The sequence below is a fragment of the Myiozetetes cayanensis genome, unplaced genomic scaffold (assembly GCF_022539395.1).
Source record: "Myiozetetes cayanensis isolate MyiCay16 unplaced genomic scaffold, myiCay2020 scf57, whole genome shotgun sequence".
NCBI lineage: Eukaryota > Metazoa > Chordata > Aves > Passeriformes > Tyrannidae > Myiozetetes > Myiozetetes cayanensis.
This window is the reverse complement of record NW_026087820.1, coordinates 212,056-235,680: the sequence shown is the minus strand read 5'-3', so window position 1 is coordinate 235,680 and position 23,625 is coordinate 212,056. Positions and strand designations below refer to the sequence as shown.

At 56.9% G+C, this 23,625-nt stretch overlaps 1 protein-coding gene across 3 annotated transcripts in view; it reads left to right on the top strand.

Annotated features, from left to right (window-relative positions):
- AGAP3 (ArfGAP with GTPase domain, ankyrin repeat and PH domain 3) overlaps positions 1-23,625 on the top strand; it is a 105,899-nt gene that overhangs the window by 7,114 nt on the left and 75,160 nt on the right. Inside the window, exon 1 of one of the 3 annotated variants that reach the window (XM_050334636.1) lies at positions 23,088-23,586. The exons of the other annotated variants lie outside the window; for them this stretch is intronic. Coding sequence (XP_050190593.1) covers positions 23,103-23,586 — 484 coding nt within the window. The 5' untranslated portion in view covers positions 23,088-23,102. Of the gene's footprint in view, positions 1-23,087; positions 23,587-23,625 lie in introns of those variants that run through there. 3 annotated transcript variants of the gene reach the window in all.

The following is a 23,625-nucleotide window of genomic DNA, read 5'->3' as shown; positions in this document are numbered from 1 at the left end:
GATTCCACCTTCCTGCTTTGGCATCTGATTTTTTTTTAATCCTCCTCCAGGACTTCCTGCAAGTCATTGCCTCCAACGACTTGTGTTCCTTCCTGCAGTGTCCTGCATGGAAGAGGCACCTGTGGTCTCACTCCTTCTGCTGCCTGAAGCTTGGGGTAGCACTGGGAGCAGAGAGCCTGCGGGTGGCTATTCAGGTGGATTTCCTGAGGTGTTGTAGTGACAACAAGGAATCTTCTGGGGCAGGAAGGCTGAAAATCAAGATAATGTAGCTGCTTCCTAACTGGAAGGAGGTTTGTGTGATTAAGACTTGTTGTGTATCTGCTCACCTCTCCTGCCCCAGTGACTTTCAGACCTGCTGTCCAGTTCCAACCAAACCCTGCTGCTTCTGAATTCCTACAAATCCCAAGGAAATAGATATCCAGACAGAGCAGAGCACCCCAGCTCGTGGCATATGGAGGGCAAGGGATGTTTGTATCTGTGCCGGGTGTCTGGCTGCCGTGGGGCTGCATCCCTTCTCTGGAAGTCGTGGCTGTGAGTCACTGGGGAATTCCTGCTTGGGGTCATGTGTGACATCTGGTTCTGGCCATGTGATCTGTGGTGATGAAATCCACTCCAGCCCGGGGGCTCCCTCATTCCCAGCTGCTGTGTCCGAAATCCTGGCTGAGTTCTGCTGCTGCTGCAGAGTCCCTGGCTGGGAACTGCCGGATCCAGGTTGCCACCATGGCCAGCCCGTGGTGGCCGGTGTGGGCTATCATCAGCCAGCGTGGGCTGTCTGTCCCATGCTCGCTGCCACAGCAGGCTCGGTGCACACTGGCTCCTGCTCTTGGGTTTGGGCTGGTGTTGGGTATTTACCCCAGCAGTGACTCCTGTGGTAGGGAAAAGGGGATTGGCCTTCAGAGGGGAATTTTGGACACGGGCCTGGAGTGAGAGGACAAGGGGGAATGGCTTCCCACTGCCAAAGGTGGGAGACTGGGGAGAAATTCCTCCCTGTGAGGGTGGTGAGGCCTTGCCCAGAGAAGCTGTGGCTGCCCCATCCCTGCAAGTGTCCGAGGCCAGGTTGGATGGGGCTTGGAGCAATCTGGGCTAATGTAAGGTGTCTCTGCCCATGGCAGGGGAGTTAGAACAGGTTGAGCTTTAAGGTCCTGTCCCACACAAACCATTCTGTGATCTGTGCAATCAGGCTCTGGCGGGTGCCATCCCTCCCCAGGCTCTGGATGGCTGGGTGGGGCTGGGGGAGCACACACATCCCTGCAGGGCGCTGTGGTGGGGCTGGGGGAGCACACACATCCCTGCAGGGCGCTGTGGTGGGGCTGGGGGAGCACACACATCCCTGCAGGGCGCTGTGGTGGGGCTGGGGGAGCACACACATCCCTGCAGGGCGCTGTGGTGGGAGCTGCAGGAGCACACGTGTCCGTGCATGGTGCCATGCTGGTGGTGGTGCCCGAGGCCTGTGCTGTCCCTGGCAGGGGTGGGGGCTGTGGGGCTGGCAGTGCTGGCAGTGCTGTGGCTCTGGGAGTGATTCGGTGGGAGGTGCTGCTCCCGTTCCTGGTTTTTCATGGCAGTCACCCCTTGGAGCCTCACCTGACTGGGTCCCTCCTGCAGAAGGTGCTGTGGGAGCACAGGGCAGGGCCAGCCCTGCCATGGGGGCTCGGAGCTGGTTTAAAGGTGAGAGGCAGGTGCTGATGGACACGGGGGGAGCACAGAGATCGTGGGACAGAGCACGGAGATCGTGGTGGGCTGCATCAGGACATGGACCTCCCGGGGCAGCCACTTCCCCTGGGGTGGCTTGGGTGTTCCTGGTGGGCACAGAGCTTGGGAGAGCTTCAAAGAGCTCTTTAGAAGAGGAGAATAAAGTGACTTCAGGTGGTTTAAAGAGAGCTTTTTCAGTATGAAGCACAAACAGGAGGAAGCAGGGAGGTGTTTGCTGGAATTCAGCAGCTGGGAATGGAGCTTCTGCCAGGTTTGGGAGGGAGACAGCAGAGGAAGGATGGTTGTTATGGAATGAGGCGTTTGGGAGAGGGAAGACATGCAGCTCATGGTTGACGTGACAGAAGAGGAGGGCCTGGAGTGGGATTCAGAGGGAGTACTGGCCTGCTGAAGAGAGAGATTGGGAAGTAATTCCAGCTGCAGCAGCATTCTGGCTGAATAGGGATGAGGCAGGATTATATGGTTTATAGGCAATTTTTGGGGAAAGGGGCAGTAATGGTCAGTGCAGAGTGGACGCTGGGAGCCTTTGGCTGCGTGGCCAGAGGAGGAGGCAGGTTCCAGGGACTGGAGCTTGTGGAGCTCTGCAGGGGTTTAGGGACAGCCAGGATGAGGAGAAGAGGGAGAGGAAGATCCGTGAGCTCTGTTACTGTCTGAATTGTGTCGTCAAGTCCCAGACAGGATCTGAGCGACGTCCCAAGGCCCCGAGCAGCGAGAGCTTGAGGGGAGAGGGGACAAAGCTGGGATTAGCAGCAGCTCTCTTTAATCATGTGGAGCTTGGGCTTGTGGGTGCACACTTGAAATACTGGAGGGGAAAAAAAGCTGAGACTTCATTTTGGACAGGAGACAGTCCAGGAATAGAAAGGCAGAACTATGAATCATCACCCAGAGCTGAGGGATGGTGTTAAATTAAAGCATGAGGCTGGCTGGAGGAAGTGTGGAGGGAGAAGGGAAGGTGCTATGGGCAGAGCCATGTGAGACATCCGAAAAACAGCAACACTGGAGGCGGAGAGTGAAGATAGTCTGTCTGAGGCTGGTGCAAAAAGCTGTAGAGAACCAGGAGGAGAACAAAGAGGATAAAAGAATTGATGGGATCAACGAGGGCAAGGCTTTGTGGCCAGTTTGGTTCCTGAGGGAGGAGCTGGCAGGGTCCAGAAGAGCCCAGAATCTGCAGGTGAGGCAGGAGAAACCTTGTGCAGTCCACTGGTGGGGTGGGAAAGGGCAGTGGGAGATCGTAGGGTCGGGATGTCTGTCCTTCTGGGAAATGAAAGACCAGCTTTTAAAGGCCTGTCAGTGACATCTTACAACTTCCCAGGAGACTGCAGAGAGTTTGGAGAGAAGTGAATTTGGTGGGTGGACTATTGGGTTGGTGAGGAATTGGCTGGACACATCTGAAGCGTTATGGTCAGTGGTCAAATGGAAACCAGTAATGAGTGCTGTCCTGCTTGGGTTCATACTGAGACCAGTGCTTTTTAATATCTTAGTTAATGACATAGACAGTGGCACTGAGTGCACCCTCTGTGTGTTTGCAGGTGACAGCAAGCTGAGGGGTGCAGGTGACAGGCTGGAGGGCAGGGATGGCATCCAGAGGGACCCTGACAGGCTGGAGGAGGGGGCCCGTGAGACCCTCATGAAGTACAGCAAGGCCAAGTGCAAGGTCCTGCACCTGGTTTGGGGTAATCACCTGTCCCAGTACAGACTGGGACACCTTCCACTATCCCAGGTTGCTGCAAGCCTCATCCAGTCTGACCTTGAACACTTCCAGGGATGGGGCAGCCACAGCTTCTCTGGGCAACCTGTGCCAGGGCCTCCCCACCCTCACAGGGAAGAATTTCATCCTAATATCTAACTGAAGTCTCCTCTTTCAGTTTAAACCATCATCCCTTGCTTGTCCCCATCCGACCAAGTAAAACACCTGACATTGCTTTTTTTACTGGAAGCTCTGTTGTATTCTTTGGCTTCTGCCTCTGCTAGCCCTCTCTTTGTCTTTGTGGTAGAGATTGGGACAAAAAGGCTTAAACCCCCCCCCCCCCCAGTCCTCAGTGGCTCCTCTGTCCTCTGTGGAACAGGCCGAGCTTTCCCGTGCTCTTTGTTGGTCCCTGGTGCACCCTGGAATTGCCTCTGGTCTTTGCAGTTTGTCACTGGTCACCTCTCACTCCCTGTGTAGCTGCTCTGGGCTCAGGCTTGGCTGCCACTCCTTTGTCTTTATCCTTATTAATCTGACCTCAATTCCAGTTTCCCTGTGTGTGCCTTCCCATGCCAAGCCCAGTACGGAGCTCGGGTGAGCTACATTGGTTTCCTACCACACTGATTACCTCTGCACCAGGGTGATCTCAGTGTGTGCCACCAGCACTGCTGCTTAGGGGCACAACAGCTTTCTATAATCTCCTTTTGTTTTCTCTTCTTCTACTTTCCTTTTGGATTTACCTCCAATAGGATCTTGCCTATGGAGTTCGATAATCGTAGAATCATAGAATGGTTTGGGTTGGAAGGGACCTTAAAGCCCATGCAGTCCCAACCCCTGCCATGGGCAGGGACACCTTCCACTAGCCCAGGTTGCTCCAAGCCCCACCCAGCCTGGCCTTAGACACTTCCAGGGATGGGGAGTCCACAGCCCCTCTGGGCAGTGCCTGCCTTGGTGGAGTCTCTGCAGTTTGCTGTCCTTTCTCCTAGAAATCCTACAAACTTGTGGTCACTTTTCCTACTCTTCCCTCTCCTGACAGCTTCCCTAAGAGGATTGGCTGAAGGATGCTTTGGTAGACTGTGAGATGTGAAAATTGAGTTGGAGACAGTCTGAGGGAAAATTGAGGACAAAATGGCACATGGCCTGGTGAAAATGAGAAATGGGCTTGGGAGGAAGTACCCAGCCCCTTCTCAGGGCTGGGGTGGGTTTCTGGGGAGGGGATTACACAAGGCAATGTGGTGTTCTGTTAGCTGTGGTGGAGGGCATGAGTGGGCTGTGGTGGTGAGAAGCAAGGGAGGGAGACCAAAATATCCTCTTGGAGGAGAAAATTCATAAGCATGTTGAGCTCAGTCAGCTGGTTTTCAGGGTCTGTGTGGACCCTAAGGGCCTGTGTGGAGTGTGTGGTGTTTTCATTTAAACACAGACTTCTATATTGGAGTGCCTGTTCCGTTACTGGCTGTGTATTGTGAACTAATAAATGCTGTCATTGCCCCCTGTTCAGCTTAGCAGATTGTTTGGCTGAAGCATTTCCCAGACAAATGTGTAGTTCAACCTGAAAAGCATCAGGAGTTGGAGAAGGGCTGACCCTTCCTGGTGAAGGGACATTGGCAGGCCTCAGTGCAACATCCTGCTCCCATGAGGTCAGCATTGCCATCCAGGCAGGTTGGGAAGGGCTTTGTCTGTCTGGAAGGGTCTTGGATCCCCCGTTCTTGGAGGTCTTCACACCTTTCCTGGGCAACATATTGAACAGAGCCCAACCACTTCTTCTTCAGCCAGTTGTTCCAGTCGTTAATTCCTACAGCTGCTGATAAGTTCCCATTTAATTCCCAATTTGCATTTATCTGGTTTAAAGTTCCATTTTCTCACTTGTTTCTTCAGATTGGTGTAAATAAAACTTTGTTACCTGACCGTTATTCCCTGAGAAGTTTACTGTCACTTTATCATAACTTATATCTCAATGTTTTTTTTTTTTTGAAGTTGATCACATAATGCTCATTAAAAGTCTCTTTGTGAGTTCATTTCCTGTGGTCTTCAAAGAATTTTTATGGCTCTTCCTTACCCAGTGCCCTTAAAATGAAAAACATCAGACTATAGGCAGCGTGCTCCCACTTGACCCAACCACAGTCCTATGGACTGTAAATCCAGCTCCTTTCTCCTGAGTGCTCTTTTTCATGGAATCCCAGAGTGGTTTGGGCTGGGAGGGACCTCAGACATCATCTTGTTCCACTCCCATGGTGTGTTTGTGTTAGAGCTCTGTTGTCTGGCATATCCACTTGCCCCATCCTGATGGTGGTGAATCCACACCAGCGGTTCCTGGTCATGCCCTCGCTGGTGTTGGAAATGCGTTGGAAATGGCCCCAAGAGGATGTAGGCTGTAGTTTGGGGCTGGGGTATCTGGCTGTCCTGGTGTTGCCGGCATTTGCTGCTTTGCCTGTCTCAGACCTGGCTTAGCAAGAGTATTTTCCCAGTTGTGTGGAGCTTCCTGACATCACTGGGATGGCTCCAGGCTCACTGAAATCCTCTTACCTGTTGGCCTGGATCTCTGGCTGTTCTGAGCCTGGTCCTGTAGCCAGTTTTTACTGTGTTTACTGTTACTGGCTCTGCAAAGTGTTGATTGATAGAGGGAATGTCGTATGGGAATGAGTCATGTGGCCATGGAAACATGAACAGAGATGTCTGTGTCGTGGAACCACGGAGCAGTTTGGGCTGCAGGGACCTTCAAGGTCATCCAGTCCAACCCCGTATCATCAACATCTGAAGCATCTGGAGGAGTGGGATCAGCTGTTGTTTGAAACATCCAGTTCCATTGACTCCCACCCCTTCCAGGGACTGGTGTGGGCAAGGGCTGCCTGAGGGTCGAGGGGGTACAAGGTCACTTCACTCTGTTCCAGACATTCCTGAAGATCTCCATTATTTCAGTATTTATTAAAACTTAGCATGAGCAGGAGTGTGAGCTAGCTCTTCCTCACTCTTCCTCACTCTTCCTCACTCTTCCTCACTCTTCCTCACTCTTCCTCACTCTTCCTCACTCTTCCTCACTCTTCCTCACTCTTCCTCACTCTTCCTCACTCTTCCTCACTCTTCCTCACTCTTCCTCACTCTTCCTCACTCTTCCTCACTCTTCCTCACTCTTCCTCACACCATTGCATTCAGGTCTGTGCCTTTAAATTAAATTTACATTGTTTTAATGACAGTTTTAAAATTGTTTTTGCTAATGGTTTTCATTCTGCATTGGTCTGTGTTTGGTTTTCCCCGGTGTTTGGGTCGGCGCCTCCGGTGCCGTGGTGTGAGGCCCGGCAGACCCCCGGGCCCAGGAGGGAGCCGTGCCCCCTGTGCGGGTCAGTGCTCCTCACAGCTGCTTCCTGCTGCTCTCAGCATTGTTACAGACTCATTTTCCTGAAGGCTTCAGCTTCCTACACCATTTTTGATACTTCCTGCGTTCAAGATCACATTGACATCTGTTTCCTCCTCTTTCTTCCCACTTCTTACCCTTTTTTGGGCAGTTTGGATGTCACTCGCCTCCAAACTGGTTCAGGGCTTCTAGCAGAATTGTTATCCTGGTGTTTTTATGGAGTGTTAGGATTTGGGCTGTCTGATAAATTATGGTGGAAATGTGAAGAACCAAACCACAACAAAATCCCCAAACACCATTTTAGAATCATGGAATGGTTTGAGTTGGAAGGGACCTTAAATCCCATCTGATTCTACCCCCTGCCATGGGCAGGGACACCTTCCACTATCCCAGGTTGCTCCAAGTCTTGTCCAGCCTGGCCTTGGACACTTCCAGGGATGGGGCAGCCACAGCTTCACTGGGAAAACCCAGCTTGTCCCTGCTTTCTTCCTCGGGTGCCAGGTCCTGCTCTCCTGTTGTCCCTGGCTCTCACTGGGCCCTCCGGGCTCTCGGAGCACTGGCTCAGCCTCACGTCCCCTCCTCTCCTTGAGCTAATTCTGCTGGTCCCAGAGCGAGTCGGCGCTGCCTGATTTAGGTGTCACACTAAAATAAGTGCAGTCAGTGAGAATTTGGGTTACTTTATTGCTGAAGTAGGTGTTGGGCAGCTTCCTCCAGGTGAGGAGGCCGCAGTGGTCAGAGGGACCAGGCAGGTCAAGTCCCCTTGATCTCCCCACACCAAGGGGCACATCCCTGTCCCCTGGCACTGCGAGCTGCCTGCACCTGGGAACAGGCTTTGCACAATAGGAAACAGACTCCAGTTGCTCCAGGGGAGGTTTAGATTGGATATTGGGAAAATTTCTTTCTGGAAAGGGCTGTCCAGCCCTGGCACAGGCTGTCCAGGGCAGTGGTGGAGTCCCCATCCCTGGAGGGATTTAAAAGCTGTGTGGATGTGGCACTTGGGGACGTGGCATCACAGTGGGTGGTCTTGGCAGTACTGGGGGAGCAGTTGGACTCGATTGTCTCAGAAGTCTTTTCCAACCTTAATGATTCTGTGATTCTGTGATTCCATGGCAGGCCATGCTCCTGGCACAGCCTGGCCATCGGGTTTGCCCCGTGCTCCTGGCAGGGTGTGTTGGGGCTGAGGACCGGGGGGTGTGTGGGGCCAGTGGGGGGTGGCAGATGTGGTTAGGCTGAGGGCTCACCTGATCTGCCATGGCGAGGGATCCGCAGCAGGGTCACCGGTGTGTCTGGGGACAGGCACATGCCCTGTTCAGCGTGTCTGGAGCACCGCTGGCAGCCCGGGAGACCCCTGCCCCTGCCTGGTCAGCGCTGTGCCCGGCGCCGGGGCCCCCGTGAGCCGCTGGCAGCAGCAGGTCAGGAGCAAACCCGCAGCTGGAGCTGCTGCAGCTGCTGCATGTGTGGCCACAGCCTCGGCCCCGCAGCGCCGTGTCCGAGGTGAGTCATCGGCCACGCTGTGACTCAGCCGCAGACTCCCCCAGCTGCTGGCTCCTCGCCTGAGTCACTGCGCTGCTGCTGCCCCCAGCAAAGGGCTGTCAGCCCCACCCTACTGAGGGGAGTCAGCCCCCCTGTCTGCCAGGGGTGTTAGCCCCCCCCCGATGGGCAGGCTGCAGGCAGGATTAGGAGGGCTGGAGGAGGAGCCCAGCCTTGCCCCAGCTGCTGGAGCTGTGGGATGTGGGTCCCAGTGTGGGTGTGGGATGAGTCCTGGGTCCGTGTGGGATCTTGCTGGGTGTCCTGGCAGTGTCCTGACAGCATGTCCCCTCCGCAGGAACTTCCCAGTCCCATGTGTGGTGTGGAGGGGCTGCCTGTGTGACACGAGGAGCTTGGGGGGTGAGTGTGGGGCTCAGGATGCTCATGGGCTCCATGTGCAGAGCAGCAGGATGGACCCGAGGTCACAGCGGTGCTTCTCTGCTGGTACCTGTCTGTGCAGGCAGCCTGGGTGGGCAGCTGTGCAGCTGTGCCCTGGGGAGTTCTCTTCAGAGACTGGAGGAGAGTCTGGCCTGGAGCACACCCATCTTTCATGGGAGATCAGCTGTAGATGTAGATTCAGCCCTGGAGCTTTGCCAGCTCAAGGGTGGGGATGGCTCCGTGTGAGCTCCTACTGGAGCAGGTGCTTTCCCTGTCCCACAGCCTCTGGCATAGAAGATGATTTCTCTCCAGCTTCCCCAGGTCTGAGCTCTCAGAGCAGGACTGGGATTTCTATGGGTGGGAAGTTGCTCTCCTCGAGGCTGGATAGAGGTGTCCTGACCTCCAGGAAGAGCTTTAGGAGTGCGGCTGTAATCGTGGAGGGGCGTGGCTCGTGCACAGATGTCCAGGCATGGGCAAGGCAGCGGAATGCATGTGCTGTGGAAAATTTCTCTCCATCAGCATGTTACCTGTTGGTCTGTGTGGTGGTATACAATCAGAGCTTGGCTGAGCAATTTCAATCCTTGGATTGGGTGTAAAGTCCAGGAGTGGCTCCTTGTGCTGGTCCCGTCAGCTAAAGGTCCTGCTGACCACAGAGGGGCCAAGGCATGGAGCACCCAGGGGGCATTTTGGGGCAGTGACCCCTCAAAGTGGTTCCCTGGCTGAGAAGGCAGAGGGGCAGCTCTTCTCCCCTCTTCTGGGAGGTGGGTTTGTGTAACCCGAGGGCTTCCTGGGCGCAGGAGCTCCCCCGACCTACCTCGACATCCTTGGTGATGCTCCCATGATTGCAGCTTTCACTGTGATGTTCTGCAGACCCTCCCAGTCTTGGGAGGCTTGTGATGCTACCGAGTCCTTCCTGGCTTTGCTTTCAGGAAAGGCTCGTGGTGCATGGTGGAGTGATGACAGTGGGGGTGGGACAGGGTACCCTGTGCCAGCAATGGTAACTGTCAGCTCTGCGCTGTCCTCAGGCTGACCAGAACCACTGTGGTGCTTCGCTGTGTCAGGAGAAGGGGAGGCACTGCCTGGTCCTTCCCGTAGTGCCTGGAGCCATCCCATTACTCTCTGAGTTACTCAGGAGCACGTAAAGCCTTTTCCTGCTGCTGAGGCACCGGGAAACCTTGGTCAGCAGGATCGCCACACATCCTCCAGGATCAGCTGCAGACAGACAAGCTGGCACTGGACGGAGCCACCATCAGCTGGGAGCTTCTGTCTCCGGACATGCTGACGTGGGAGAGACTGGAAGGCCAGCTGGCTGCAGAGGGAAGCAGGAGCAAACACCTGAGTGTGGCTGGGAGCAGGGAGGTGGTGTGGGGAAGCACCGTCTCCTCTCCTGGCACTGGGGACGGCAGTGTGATGGGTTTAACAGTTAAATTCCCGATGTTGCTAATTGTCATTACATCCAAGTCTCTAATTCTGCTGTTTCCATGGAAATAGAACGATCTTGTGATTAAGATGTGAGGCTGAGGTGGCAGCGCTCTGGTCCTTCGGAGCTGCAGGGCCTTGTTCACTCCCACGATCATGTCTGTCTGTGAGGGGAGATGTACACCTACCCTTGCACAGGAATCCTGGTACTTGCCCTCAGAAAGGTGTCCAGAACCCCCTGTCTCGCCCTGAGGATTCTGGCAGAACTTACTCAGGTGCCTTAAGGGACAGCACTGGTTGTGCCATGTCAGCTGAGCGGGCTGTCGCCAACAGGAGATGTGGAATCTGGAAGTTGGAAGAGTTGGCAAACACAGTGTCAGGTGGCTTGGATGGAGGTGATGCCACCCGAGTCAGCTCCCCTGGGCTCTTCGTCATCGGTCTCAGGTTGAAGTAGGAGTGAGAAGTAGGTTGGGTGACTTGGGCACTAAAAGTGCTGATTTCTCTCCTTGCTGTGGGAGGGCCGAGGGTGCTGGATCAGATGCAGAGCTGTTAAACCACAGATGGTTGGAGTTCAGCTCGAGAGGAGGAGGAGGAAGAGTTGCAAGGGGACCCACTTTAATTCTGGCAGCCTCCTGCTCAGGGTGGTGGTGCCGAGGGGACACGGGGCTGGTGGGGCTCAGCAGAGCCTCTTCCTGCAGAGTTGCCTGGGGAAACCAGCCTCTGCAGAGCAGAACCATTCTTGGGAGGCTAGGGCAGCAGGGACCTGCAGCCCACCTTTCTCAGGTGTCCCAGCTGCCTTACCTGGCTGAGTGGCCTTGGTTTTTCTCCTGCTTCCCTGTCTCAGGTAGTGCCTTGGGCTGACATGGAGGATACTGCAGCTTGTGTGGTCATAGAACCCAGAATGATTTGGTTTGAAAGGGCCCTTAGAGCTCATCCAGTTTCACCCCTTGCCATGGGCAAGAACACCTTCCACTAGACCAGGTTGCTCCAAGGCCCCATCCAATCTGGCCTTCAACACTTTCCAGGGATGGGGCAGCCCCAGCTTCTCTGGGCAGCCTGTGCCAGGGCCTCACCACCCTCATAGGGAAGAATTTCTTCCTGGTATCTCATCAACCCTGTGGTCTGGCAGTGGAAGCCATTCCCTGTGTCCTGTCCCTCCATGCCTTGTCCCCAGTCCCTCTCCAGCTCTCCTGGAGCCCCTTTAGGCCTGGAAGGGGCTCTCAGGTCTCCCTGGATCCTTCTCTTCTCCAGGTGAATCCCCCCAGCTCTCCCAGCTTGGCTGCAGAGCAGAGGGGCTCCAGCCTTTGGAGCATCAACTTGGTGATCTCCAGGGGATGGAAGTAGGTCCAGTCCCACAAAAAATAAGTATCTGAGTTCTCTGGTCTATTTGCTACCTCGGGAGAGCTGTGCTGCCCTGGTGGCTTCAGTCAAAGCATCTTGCACATTGTGGGGTACATGTCGTGGTGGAAGGTCAGCAGGGAGGAGGATTCCATCCCCTCCTGGGGCCTGCTCCTGTGGCTTTGGGCACCAAGACATCCCACAGGTATAGGGAGTGTTAACAGGTATGTGTGCTCTTGGGGTGAATCCTTGTTCCCCTGTTATTTTTCTGTATTTCTGGCTTTCCTGTCAGGGAAAGGGATCCTGTATAGCACAGTGGAAGGTGCATCACCATCCCTGGAAGTTTTTAAAAAGAGATTGGACATGGCCCTTAGTGCCATGATATAGTAATTAGAGTTGGATCAGGGGTTGGACTTGATGATCTTGGAGGTCTTTTCCAACCCAATCTATTCTATGATTCTATGATTTGGGTTTGGTGCATTCAGACTGTGCAGCACCCCAGTTCAGAGGCTGGAGACTGGTGGTGAACCATGGGACAGAGTCCACAGCTTCATGGATTCAGCTGGGAAGGGCTTGTTTCTAGCAGAGGGATCTTGCTGTGGAAATGATGGGGCTGGAGATGCAGGAAACACTTGCTGGGGCCCAAGCAAAGCCCACTGTGGCTTGCCAGATCAAAGTCTGGAGCGCTGGGCTCCAGCCCAGAGCTGGGAGGTCGATCAGCTTTCAATCACTCACTCAAAGCTGGAAAAATGTACAGTTTTGGCCAAGCTGCCGTGTTTCTCCCTAACCTCCTTTTTGGAAATATCTGAATTGCTTTTGCTGAAACTTCTATAAATACCAGCCCAGTGCAGCGGGTGTGCATGGAAAATGTCAGTGGGAATGTGGGTTTGGCAGGGTTTGGCAGCCCCGGGCTGCCGCGGGGACGGTGTGACAGCCCCAGCCACGGCCCTGTGGCTCGGTGTGCGAGGGGAGCCCCCTCCTCTGCCACTGCTGAGGGGGCTCCAGGGCTCCTCTGCCCCCAGTCTGGCCTCTGCTGCTACCCCACTGCCCCTGGGGCTGGGCTGTGCCCTTCCTGCTCCCAGCACAGAACCATTCCCAAGCCCAAAGCTGCATCTTGTGTTTCCATAGCCTTGCATGGAGCTTTTGTCCTTGAATTTGAGCAATCATCCTCTGAGTGCTGCCACAGCCCCAGTGAGGCGTTTCACAGCGATGCTTTATGTGAAGAAACCTCCTTCTGCTTTGGACCTGCCTAATTGGATGTGATGTCCCCAAGTTTCTGCTTCGGAAGGAACAGTGAACAAATTGTTCCCTGGTGGCCTCCTCCTTTCTTCTCCTGGCATGGAAGGCTTCACTCCCCCTCTGCCATCTTCCTTTCCATGCTCCCTGTGCAGAAGCTGTTCCATCCTGTCAGTCATCTTCAGCCCCTCTCAGCACCTTTTCAAGTTCCCTCCCATCTGTTTTGGAGACCCAGGTCAGAAGCGCTGGGGAGGCCTCGGACTGTGGGTCAGGGTGAGAGCATCAGAGTATTCCCTGTCTTGTTCTCAACCCTTCCCCTGGTTGTGGCTGGTATCCCACTTTGCTCTTTGCTGGTGAGCAGTGAACTGACATTCACAGAATCATGGGATCAGGGAAGGGTTTGTGTTGGAAGGGACATTAAAGCTCATCCAGTTCCACCCCCTGCTGTGGGCAGGGACACCTTCCACTAGCCCAGGTTGCTCCAAGCCCCGTCCAACCTGGCTTTGAACACTTCCAGGGTGGGGCAGCCACAGCTGCTCTGGGAAATATTTTCATGGAATTGTTGAGAATAATCCCAGGATTTCATCTGAGTGGTGAGAATTTGCAGCTTGTTCTTGCAGATTTAGAATCAGAGTAGTTTGTTTTTGATGATCCCACTTTCTTCGGTCACCTGCTGCTCTGTCACCTCAGGATTTTAAAGTTCTTTTGCAAAGCTTTCTCTTTTTTTTTTTTTTTTGTTTTTGCTACCCTGAGCAGCACTTTGAGCTGATGGGGTTTCCTTGGTTTGTGTTGTTCTCCCTGTGGCTGCTGCACACCCTGACTTGCTCTGTATCTTCCTCCCCTGCAGCTCTGGGGCTGCAGACGGGCCCGTGTTGCCAGCGAGAGCTGTGCACCTTGCTGGTTGGCAGAGCTCCCTGTGAGCCCAAACCTTGGTCTGAGCCCTGTTGGAGCTTTCCCTTCTCTCAGGCTCCTTCCAGCCAACCAGCCATTCCCTGTGTGTCCCTGGGCAGGTTTCCTGTTTGCTGACCTTCCAGCAGTGCAGCAGAGCTGTGCAGGCGCCTCCTCTCTGGACAGAGTTCTCCCAGGGAGGGAGGCCACGGTCTGCTCCTGGAGTGCACAGCGTGCTCTTGGGGAGCACAGCGCAGTCCTGAGATGCATGGGGTAGTCCTGGGCAGCACGCCACAGTCCTGGGGTGCACAGTACGGTCCTAGGGTACAGAGGGTGGTCCTGGGGTGCACAGGACGGTCCTAGGATGCACAGGGTGGCCTTGGGGAGCACAGTGTGGTCCTGTGCAGCACACCACGGTCCTGGGATGCACAGGGTAGTTCTGTGCATCTCCCTCCTTGGTAACCCTCCCTCGATGGCTCAGTGCTATTCATTCCCACCTTCTCTCCAGCACAGCACAGAAGCAGCTGCATCTAAGGAGCCCCAGTGAGGTGTGACCCCATGGCCCTGCCTGGGCCTTGCCCAGGCAGTACTCGGGTTCCTGACAGTGCCGCGGATTTCAAGGTGAGCAGCAGCACACAGTGAATGCCGGAGTTGCTGGGACTGGTGTCGTGGTGTTAGCGGTGGTACCAGTCTGGTGCCAGCCCTGGGCATCCCCAGGGAGGTTCCCAGAAGCATTTCACTTCTGCCAGGGTGATCTCTTGGGAGCCATCCCAGCCCCTTCCTTGGTACTGGATCGCCTGTGGATGGGGAAGGAAGGCAGGATGTTCCCTGTCCTTACAGCCCCTGTAATGTCCTGGCTCTATTCCAGAAAGCTGGAGCAGCAATGCTGTTCCTGGGGACAGTGCTGGGGTGACACTCCCCCGTTGCTGTTCCATTTTGGAGGTTGGTGTCACTAAAGCCAAAAACCAAATGTTGAGCTGCAGGACTTGGGAGAGAGAACACAAATAGCAAACGCAGTAATTTCAAAGAATGTTGTGTTTGTGCCCAAACCACCCAAAGCCCTGTTAATGAGGGAAGCTATGCCAACAGCCAGCCTGGCACACAGAGGGGGTGGTGCATCTGAACAGCAGGACTGGCACAGGATTGATCCTGAACAGGGGAAGAGTTGGTGTTACAGAACACAGACCAGGAGTGGAAGTGAGCAAAAGGAAGGGATGGGACACAAGTGGCTGTTGGCATCCAGCTGGACAGTGCCTATTGGGAATTGGGAGGTTTATTGGAACAGGGATGTTTTTTTTAGCTATAGTGCTTGTGTGTGCTGGCTGAAACACAGGGTGTTGGGAGCTGTGCAGCATGAGCATCTCCATCTCTGCTTGGGGAGATGGAATCCTTTCTCTGGAATGGTTTGTCAGGGCTGAACAGCAGCTGCCAAAGGCAGGTGTTTTCAGATTCCCAGCTTTGGGCACCTGGCACCTGGAGACCTGGGAGCTGGCTGCAGAGCTCCCTGGGAACTGGCTGTGAGAGGATGAGCAAGGCTGGAGTGGGTTGATGCTGTGCCAGCCTTCAGCAGGATCCGTGGATGACTCAGGTATTTAGGATACAGTTAGGCTGATATCAATCCCTGGGAAAGCAGTGGAGTGCCTGACATAATCCGAATTAGTGGAGAATTAAAGAAGGGAAGTGAGTACCGAGTGACGTGGTTTGATGGGATCTGCTTTCCGTGACACTGAGAACAGCTTCTGAGCAGACAGATTAGTGAAAGGTGCTAATGATTTAATAACACTTTGAGGCTTCTTTGTGGTATTTAGGTTAGGCCAGAGTGACCTGAGGAAGGAACTGGAAGAGCCAAGGGTCAACATGAGACGTGTGGAGTAAGAACTGGGGCCTCGATGTGTAATTGTGAACACAAACTGCACTGGGGCTTGTTTGGGTGAATTCCAGGGATCTGTCCTTGCCTGAGAGCATTTAGTGTTTGTATCAGTTCCTGGAAAAGTCATCAAGAGTGGTTCCCCTCGCTGGATCCAGGGTGGTGAGAGGTGCCCCAAACCATCCCCTTCTGCCCCAAGCACACAGGAAGTTGGTATCAGTGCCGGTGGGGGGTGAGGTTTCCCTCAGTGTTCTCGGTGGTCAGTCAGGCAGGGGCACTGCTGGGACTCGGTCAGGGAGCTGGGACCCATCAGGCCCTATCAGGACTGGGCACTGGTGGGGAGACACAAAGCGAGGCTCATCGAGGCCAGGGGTGTGGGCTGGGCAGTACAACGTGGGGATTGGTCCCTCCCAGGTCCCTGGGGTGGGACATGAAATGCATTCCTCTTTGGGGGGATGAGCCCAGGCGGGCTGAGGCGTCTGTGGCTGCAGCAGGAGCCTTGGAGGATGGTGGGAACAGAGAGCCAGGTGTGAGACCAGCACCTCCTGTCCTACCTTCTGGCTGTGGCTTGTGGCTTTTGGTTTCTGGGTTTTTCTGCTGCCTGTGGTTGGTGGTTGGTCTCTGTGCAGAGGCCTCAGGGAGGAACCCAAAATGACTGGGTTTGCCAGAGCTCAGCTCACTGGGGTGCCAGGGTCTGCAAAGGTGAGCAGTGCTGGAGATGGATGACATGGGGAGGTTACTCCAGGGCTCTATGTTCCACAGCGTGGGGCAGCTCCAGGGGTCAGAGCTGGAACCCTCGTGTGAAAGTGGGAGCAGGAGCAGGAGGAAACACCAAACCCTCAGCCAGCCTGGAGAAGGGGCTCTGGCTCAGGAGCCTCGTGGGCTGGGGCTGACTCCGTCTCCCCCCAGACCCTGGGGCAGCACCTGCTGTGCGAGTGGGTTCATTGAGATAGATGTTCTCACCTACAGTGTTTGTTGTGAAGGGAAGTTTCACGTGCCAGGTGACATCTCCATTCTTTAACGTCCTAAAGGTGATATTTCCTTCTCCAAATCCGTTATTTGTGAGCACTGAAGCTCTGCCATGGGGTCCGGGGTCTGTCCACAGGGAGAAAGCTGGTTGGGTTTCCTGGAGAAGGTTGTTGGTGGCTGAAGCACTGCAGTCCCCCCGCTCCAGGTGGGATACAGGGGCATTGCTAACTGTTCTCACCGCTGACTCGTTGTTTGTGGCGAAACAATCCCTGCCTGCGTGCGGGTGCCGTTAGTCACCACGCTCGCCTCAGGAGGATGACGAGGTGGGAGCAGCAGCAACACAGCATTTGTTGGGGTGCTCAGGCCATGTGAGCATCTCGTGTTGTTGACAGCCTCGGTAGCTTTTTAGCTTATGTTTTGGAAATACTTCCTTTGCCTCCTCTGTTGTTCCTGAGCAGATGCCTGAGGGAACAGGGCGAAAGGACAGGACCTTTGCGTGGCTTTGATTGTTTTGCATGTTTTCTGGGGAGGGAGGAGCCATCTCAGAGAGCTTTGGGAAGCACTGTTGAGAACATCCCTTTGGGGCTCTGGGCTTCTCTGCTTTCCACAGAGCTCATTGCCTCTCCAGTTCTACCTTTTGCTGGGGGGTCGGCTCTTCTCAAAATTCCTGTGCGTGTTGTTGGTGTCTGCGATGCCGTGTGTGCAGAGCCAACAGGACCTGAGGATAGGTGGTCTCTCTGGTCAGTGCAGACTTGCCTTGCGGGGCCCAGGCTCCATCTGCTGCTGGGGTGAGCTGGAGGATTTGCATGAGGGTGCAGGAATGTCCCGTGTCTGCTGGGCATGTGAATGTGACGGTCATGTCTGAAGGAGCTCCATGGCCTTATCTAAAGGACAGCTCCGTGGCCATCTTTTGCAGGCTGCTGTGGGGTCTCTGCCTTCTTGTCAAGTTAGAAGATTTTCCAGCCTCCTCCATCTCTTGCCCAGGAGACCCTGTTCTCCTTCCAACCTCCACATAGATTTTTCTGTCCTCTGTGTCCCATGGCTGCCCTGTTCACACCTTAGTTTCACCCTGTTGCTAATTTTCTTGTCTTTTCTCCTTTCCTCCCCTGCCTTTGGAATAACTTGGAGGATTTTCACCATTTAAATGATTGTTAGGGAGGGATTTTAAAGCCAGAGTGAGGTTTGAGGACCAGAGGAGGTCTCCTTTAGTCCTCTAACCAAATTTTCACATGGCTTTTTGGATTTCAAAATCCTGAGGAGGTTTCACAATGTCTGGCCTAATCATGCTAAGTCTGCTTGTACCTGCAGCCATTGCTGGAGCATCACCAGTGAGGAGCTTGGGAATTGGGAACATCTTGGTGCCTGGGGACAGCCTGGTTCCATGGGAATGTCCCTGTACCTGGGAACATACTGGTGCCTGGCAGCATCCCGGTGCCTGGGGACAGCCCTGTGCCTGGGAGCAGCCTGATGCGTGGCTGACAGCACGGCAGGACTGCCCGTGCCCCAGAGTGCAGGTACCAGACTGCCTGCACATTTAGTCAGGATACTGGTATGAACGTCCCTGCACACAGAAGGGCCTGGGGGTGGCTTGAGGAGCAGAAATGATGGCTGCTGCCTTGATCTTGTATTACACCCCACAGGTAACACCCTGGAGCATTACCTTCCATGGCTTCCCTGTGGCACTGGGTCTGGAATGGCTTAGGAAACATCATCCCTACGTCTGTCTTGCAGTGTGTGGGTGCAGGATCTGCAGCACGGCTGCCCTCACAGGTCCATGGCACAGCTGCCCTCACAGGTCCATGGCATGGCTGCCCTTGCCAGAGGGCTGGCAGCGATTTGGTGCTCAGCTTCTGCCCTTGGTGGGCAACGGCGTGGCCGTCCCTGCGCAGGAGGCCGTGCCCTGTTTGGGTGACACGAGCATGACCTCACGTGTGTGGGAGGGAGGCGTTTGCTTCAGCGCTGCATCCCTGGGGTGGGGAGAAGGTGGCAATTTCCTTGTCAGCCGCTCGAGGTTTGCAGCAGGACCCGAGCTGGGGGTGCGCAGTGTGGGAGGAGGGAGGGAGCTGGTGCTGGAGTCGACTCTCCTGTGCCTGCTGTTTATTTCCCAGCTGGTGTTAACTCTCTGCTGGCTGGGCCTGTTCCTCCTCTCCTTGGAAACTGTGGGGAACAACCTGCTCTGAGGCACCTCTTGGAAAGTCAGCCCATCAGGTGTCAAACCTGGGGCTCTGTGCTGAGAAGGGAGCATGGGGCAGGAGCAGGGCAGGGCACGGGGGTCCAGCTGGCAGTGAGGGCCTGTGTGGACCTTGGACCTGAAGTACAGGACATGTCTTTGTCCCAACACCCTTGGCATGTGCAGGGGCTGAGGGGCAGGCGGGGGTTTGTCGGTGGAGAGGGTGAGAACATTGTCTCTTTTGAATGGGGTGGTTGGGGTGACCAGAAAAGGCTGTTGGGGTGGTTGGGGTGACCAGAAAAGGCTGTTGGGGTGGTTGGGGTGACCAGAAAGGGTTACCACAGTGGAGCTCTGTGGCATATGGTGCTGCTGTGCTGAATGCTGAGCCCCACAGCTGAGGCAAGACCCTGTAGCAGGACTCAGTGGGAAGGTGTCCCCCCGCTCAGGGCCAGGGAACGCCTCCATCTCCTTCTCCCTCCTCCTGCCTGGGCTGAGGACGGCTCTGTCCTGGCCCCATGGGGCAGCAGGCAGGGCCTGGCCTCCACCAGCGCCTCCGAGTGACGGTGCCGCTGACGCGGCGGCAGCGTGGGCTGTGATGCGGGGCTGCGGGGGCTGCAGTGCTGCACCCCACGGCTGGGTCACTGAGCCTGCGCCCCTGGATGCTCCGGTTTGGCAGAGCCTCATCAGTATTCCTGGTGCATGGTCGAGCCAGCTGGAGCTGGTCTGCAGAGCCCGGCAGTTCCGGCACTTTTCTGGCACAGCGCTCGTGGTCCTCTTGCAGCTGCAGGGGCTCAGCTGCCGTCCGTGGCACTACACAGAGCCCTCCTGCTCTGCTCTCTGGCTGGACAGTGTGTGCTGGGGGTTCTGGGTGCCCCACAGCCTGACCACGTGGGGTGGTCACCTGTCTTGCAGCCTGTCCTGATTTTGTTCCTGGCTGTGGTGCTCAGCCCGCGGTCCCTCTGCCGGCACGTTCTGCGTGGGGCTGTCAGCCTCGGGCACTTGCAGTCACGGTAGCACAGGGCCTGGGGCTGGCTGGGGTCTGCTGTGTGCTCTTGGTCTGCCTCTGGCATCTGCCCACTGCGAGGGCATTGGGAACTTACAGGGCCACCTGTACTGGGCACCTGATGGCTCATCCCTGGCTGCTGAGGCAGTGCCGGTCCCTCGTTCGTACAGGATGTGTGGGGCTGCAGGGGGTCCCCCAGACTCAGGCCTCTCTGCAGACAGACAGCACCTTCAAACCTAGGAAATGGTGAGTGCAGGTGTCCCACCCTCCTGGCTGGGCATCCCCCTGGCAACACAACCTGCATATCTGCAGACCTCCAGAGCAGCAGTACCTGTTGGGCCTGGGGGAGCAGTGATACCAGTGCATTGGGTCTGGGGGAGCACAGGGATACCAGTGCCATGGGATCTGGGGGAGCACAGTGGAGCATTTGACCACGGTTCAGACGCCTTTTCCATTTCAGGGCTCCACCCTGAATATCCCATCAGGGCCAGCCAGCACTGGAAAATTCCCTGGCTCTTGAACTCTTCCCATGCAGCTGTTGTTGAGCCTTTCATGGATTATGTTAATTTCAGCCAGATGTTTGTGGCCATAATATTTGCACCATGCATGTGACTCACAGAAGTGCTGGTATGAGACCAACTTGCTTCTGTCCCCAGGCACCTGCTGTGGGTCAGATTGCCAAAGCCTGATGTCCATGTTACTTCCTGGCTCTTGGAGATGCTTCTGGAGCCCTGCATGGCACTGGGAACTCCAGCTGAGCCGCTGCCCACCGGGTGGGTGAGCTGTCACCTGTCATTTGCGTTAGACACGCACACAGCACCAGTCCAACCCAGTGTGCTTGTGGCATGAACTGCTGGAGAAGAAATGTGTAAAGGCATGTTGGGCGTTTCGGTGGTGGCTGTCTCCAAATGCTGGTGTCTTCTGGTCTTGTTCTCAGAGCAGCTCCTCCACTGGTGGAGGGCTGAGGCAGCCAGAGCCCATGTGCTGCCGAGATATGGTGGGGTTTGAGCCTGTCTGTGGGTGCAGGTGCACCCTTGGCCTCAGAACTTGGAACTGAGGCTCCATTTTAGTCTATTTCAGATGTAGGAATAACATTGAAGGGATCATATCAGTGCACATATCAGTGCACAGAGTGTATGGAAACCTGTGCTGCAAAACAGCTTAATTGGGGAAAGACACCACTGTGCCGTTCCTGTGGTAAGGACCAGTATCTTACTGGGATGCAGCAGGACAGGTGTTGACCTGTATTTCTTTTCGGGATGCTGGAGGCCCCAGCTGAGTGTTGTGCCTGCATTCTGGCTTTAAGAAAGGTGGTGACAAACTGCAGAGAATCGAGGGGCTGCACTAAAAAGACAAGTCCCTTGTGGGACAGGGAAGGGATGTCATCAGCTGAAGGGAACTCTCTGTGTTTCTCAATAGGTTTAAGGGAGTTTTGGATCAGGTCACTGGAGGAGGAAAAGCTGGAGCAGCAAGGAGGGCACAGGACTGGGGAGGGTTGGGGAGGTCATAGGGATGGGTCAGACAGACCCTGTTGGGGGGACCCAGCATGTCTGGTCCCACCTTGGTGGGCAGTGTGTGGTGCACCATCTCTCCAGCAGACAGTCTGTGCTTCAGTGACACCTCATAGCCAGAACCTGCCAGAATATTTTAAAAAGCTGAGACTCATGTGGAAGGGAAACCATCTGGCACCGTTGGAGTACACGTTAAACCCAAGATTTGGGAAGGGATGAATATAGACAGTCCTGTTTCCTTGTAGGAACAACTTTGCATCTCTGGGAGCACAGAGCTGTGCCAGGCGTGGTGGGAAGGAGCTCACGAGCCTTCTGCCTTGGTTCCCTGCCCAGGGCAGGTATGTGTGCCTGAGGTGTCCCTGACAGGTCAGCTCTGACAGTCCAGTCCCTGTAGCCAGCCTCATTGGGTGTTCAGTGCTTTGGAAGACATTCCCTTGTAATTTCTTCCTGCAGAATTCCTCGTCCTCGCTGCAGTGTGGCTGTTCCTGGAGACGGGATGGCAGATGCTGTGGATGTGGGTCGGATCCAGTCTGGCAGCTCGTGTGTTCCTGTGACCTTGGCACAGATGGCAGAGCCACAGCTCTGGCGGGTTGTCAGGCACCTTCTGCTCAGTCCCAGGCATGGGTGCTTAGGAGACGGGGGAGCAGCGTGTGTCCACCTCTGCCCACAGAGCATGGCCATGGCATAGGGCGGGGCAGCTCTGAGCTGCTGCTCCGTGCAGTGGGTACTGGGGAGGGGAACTGCTGGGGTAAGCTGGAACTGTCTGGCAGGTGCGAACACCCGAGGGAGGAGCGGAATGTGCAGCCTTGGAAGAAGCTCTGGGTGGGAGCTCTGCTCCCCTGCACCGGGATGTGGGTCTATGGTATTGATGGGATGGGGGGGAAGGCAGATGGTGGGACCTGTGCGCTTGGGAGAGGATGGAGAAGGGAGGGGAAGGGGCTTGGTTGAGGCGCTGGCTGTGCTGTGGGGAGGGGAAGGACTGAAGATGGGGTTTGGCTGTGTCCCAGAGCTGGGTGTCTGCAGAGAATTGGAGACGGCCCGACTGTGGAGGAGGATGAGGGATCAAAGAGGGCGAAGTCCAACAAGGTGATGCTCCCGATGCCGCTGCCGGTGCCGCTGCCGGTGCCGGCCCCGCCGGGATCCCGGTGCCGCTGCCGGTGCCGCTGCCAGTGCCGGCCCTGCCGGGATCCCGGTGCCGCTGCCGGTGCCGCTGCCGGTGCCGCTGCCGGTGCCGCTCCCGCAGCCAGCGTGGGCGCAGCGCCCCCTGGCGGACACGGCCGGCCCGTTCCCGGTGCTGGTCCCGGCACTGCCCCGGCGGGGCCCGGCCTGATCCTGGTCCCAGCGCTCGGTGCTGGCCCTGTCCCGGTGAGCGCCCCGCCCCGGCTCCGGACCGGCCGGGCAGCGCCGTCGCTCCCCTGTGCGGGCTCTCCCAGCGGCACCGAGCGCGGCCGGGCGGTGACAGGGACCAGGGACATGCAGCCCTGGGACGGCTCCCACGCCGCGCCCGCTCGTCCGGGCCGCGGTCGGTGCCCGCGAAGGGCGCGGCGGGCGGGGCGGCCCCGGCCCCCGCCCCATACCCATCGCGGCCCCGGCTCGTTCCGGGGCGGGCCGGCCCAGCCCGCGCCGGCGGCGCCGAGCGCGGCCCGGACGTGCGGGCGCGGCGTGGGAGCCCCGCGCCGGCGGCAGAGAGCGGCGGGCGCGGGGCCATGGGGCAGCCCCGCCGCTGAGCATGGCCGAGGGCTGGCGCTGGGCCGGGCCGGGCCGGGGCGCCCCGCGGCCGAGCCCCCGCCGCGCCGTCAGCGTCTGCGAGTCGCTGGACCTGCAGGGCGTCCCCGCCGTCCAGGCCGCGCTCGGCGCCGCGCAGCAGCAGCGCCGGCGGCCCAAGAGCTTCTGCGCGGCGGGGAACGGGCTGCCCGGGGCGCTGCTGCCGCCGCCGCCCCCCGCCCGCGCCCGCGGCGGCCTCCTGGACCTGCTCCGGCTGCGCTCGCCCCGCAGGCAGAGCCCCGAGGGGGAAAGCGACGGCCCCGACGGGGCGCAGCGCCCGCGCCCCAGCAGCATGACCTTCCTGCCCACCGCCCGGCCGCCGCAGTCCGCCGAGAGCCCCGGCTTCCTCCGGGGCGGCTCCCTCTGGGGCAGCCGCCGCTGGAACCTCTTCGGAGGCAGCGGCTGGAGCGGTTCCAGCCCCAGGAAGAACTTCAGCTCCCTGCGGAAAAGCTTCAGCTTTCGCCTGCGCCGGGGCCACGAGCTGCGGCGCTCGGAGTCCGGGGGGCTCCTGCGCCCCACGCGCCTTCGCACCAAGAGCGAGGGCGATGCCAGCTCTCTGCACACCTGCCCCAGCAAGCGGGACCTACTCTACCCGGAGCTGGCCAGGGTCGGGGGCCGGCTGCACACCGACCCCGCACAAACGGGGGGACTCTGGAAACTCCTCACGAGCCGCTTCCGAAGGCGAGACCGTGGCAGTGCTGGCAACACGGGCCCCAAGGACCCCCACGGCGGTGTTGAGCCCATCCTCCTGGGAGGGGTTCCGCTGCGGGCGCTGGGTAAGTGAGCACAGGAGCGGTGCTGGGCTGGTGAGAGCC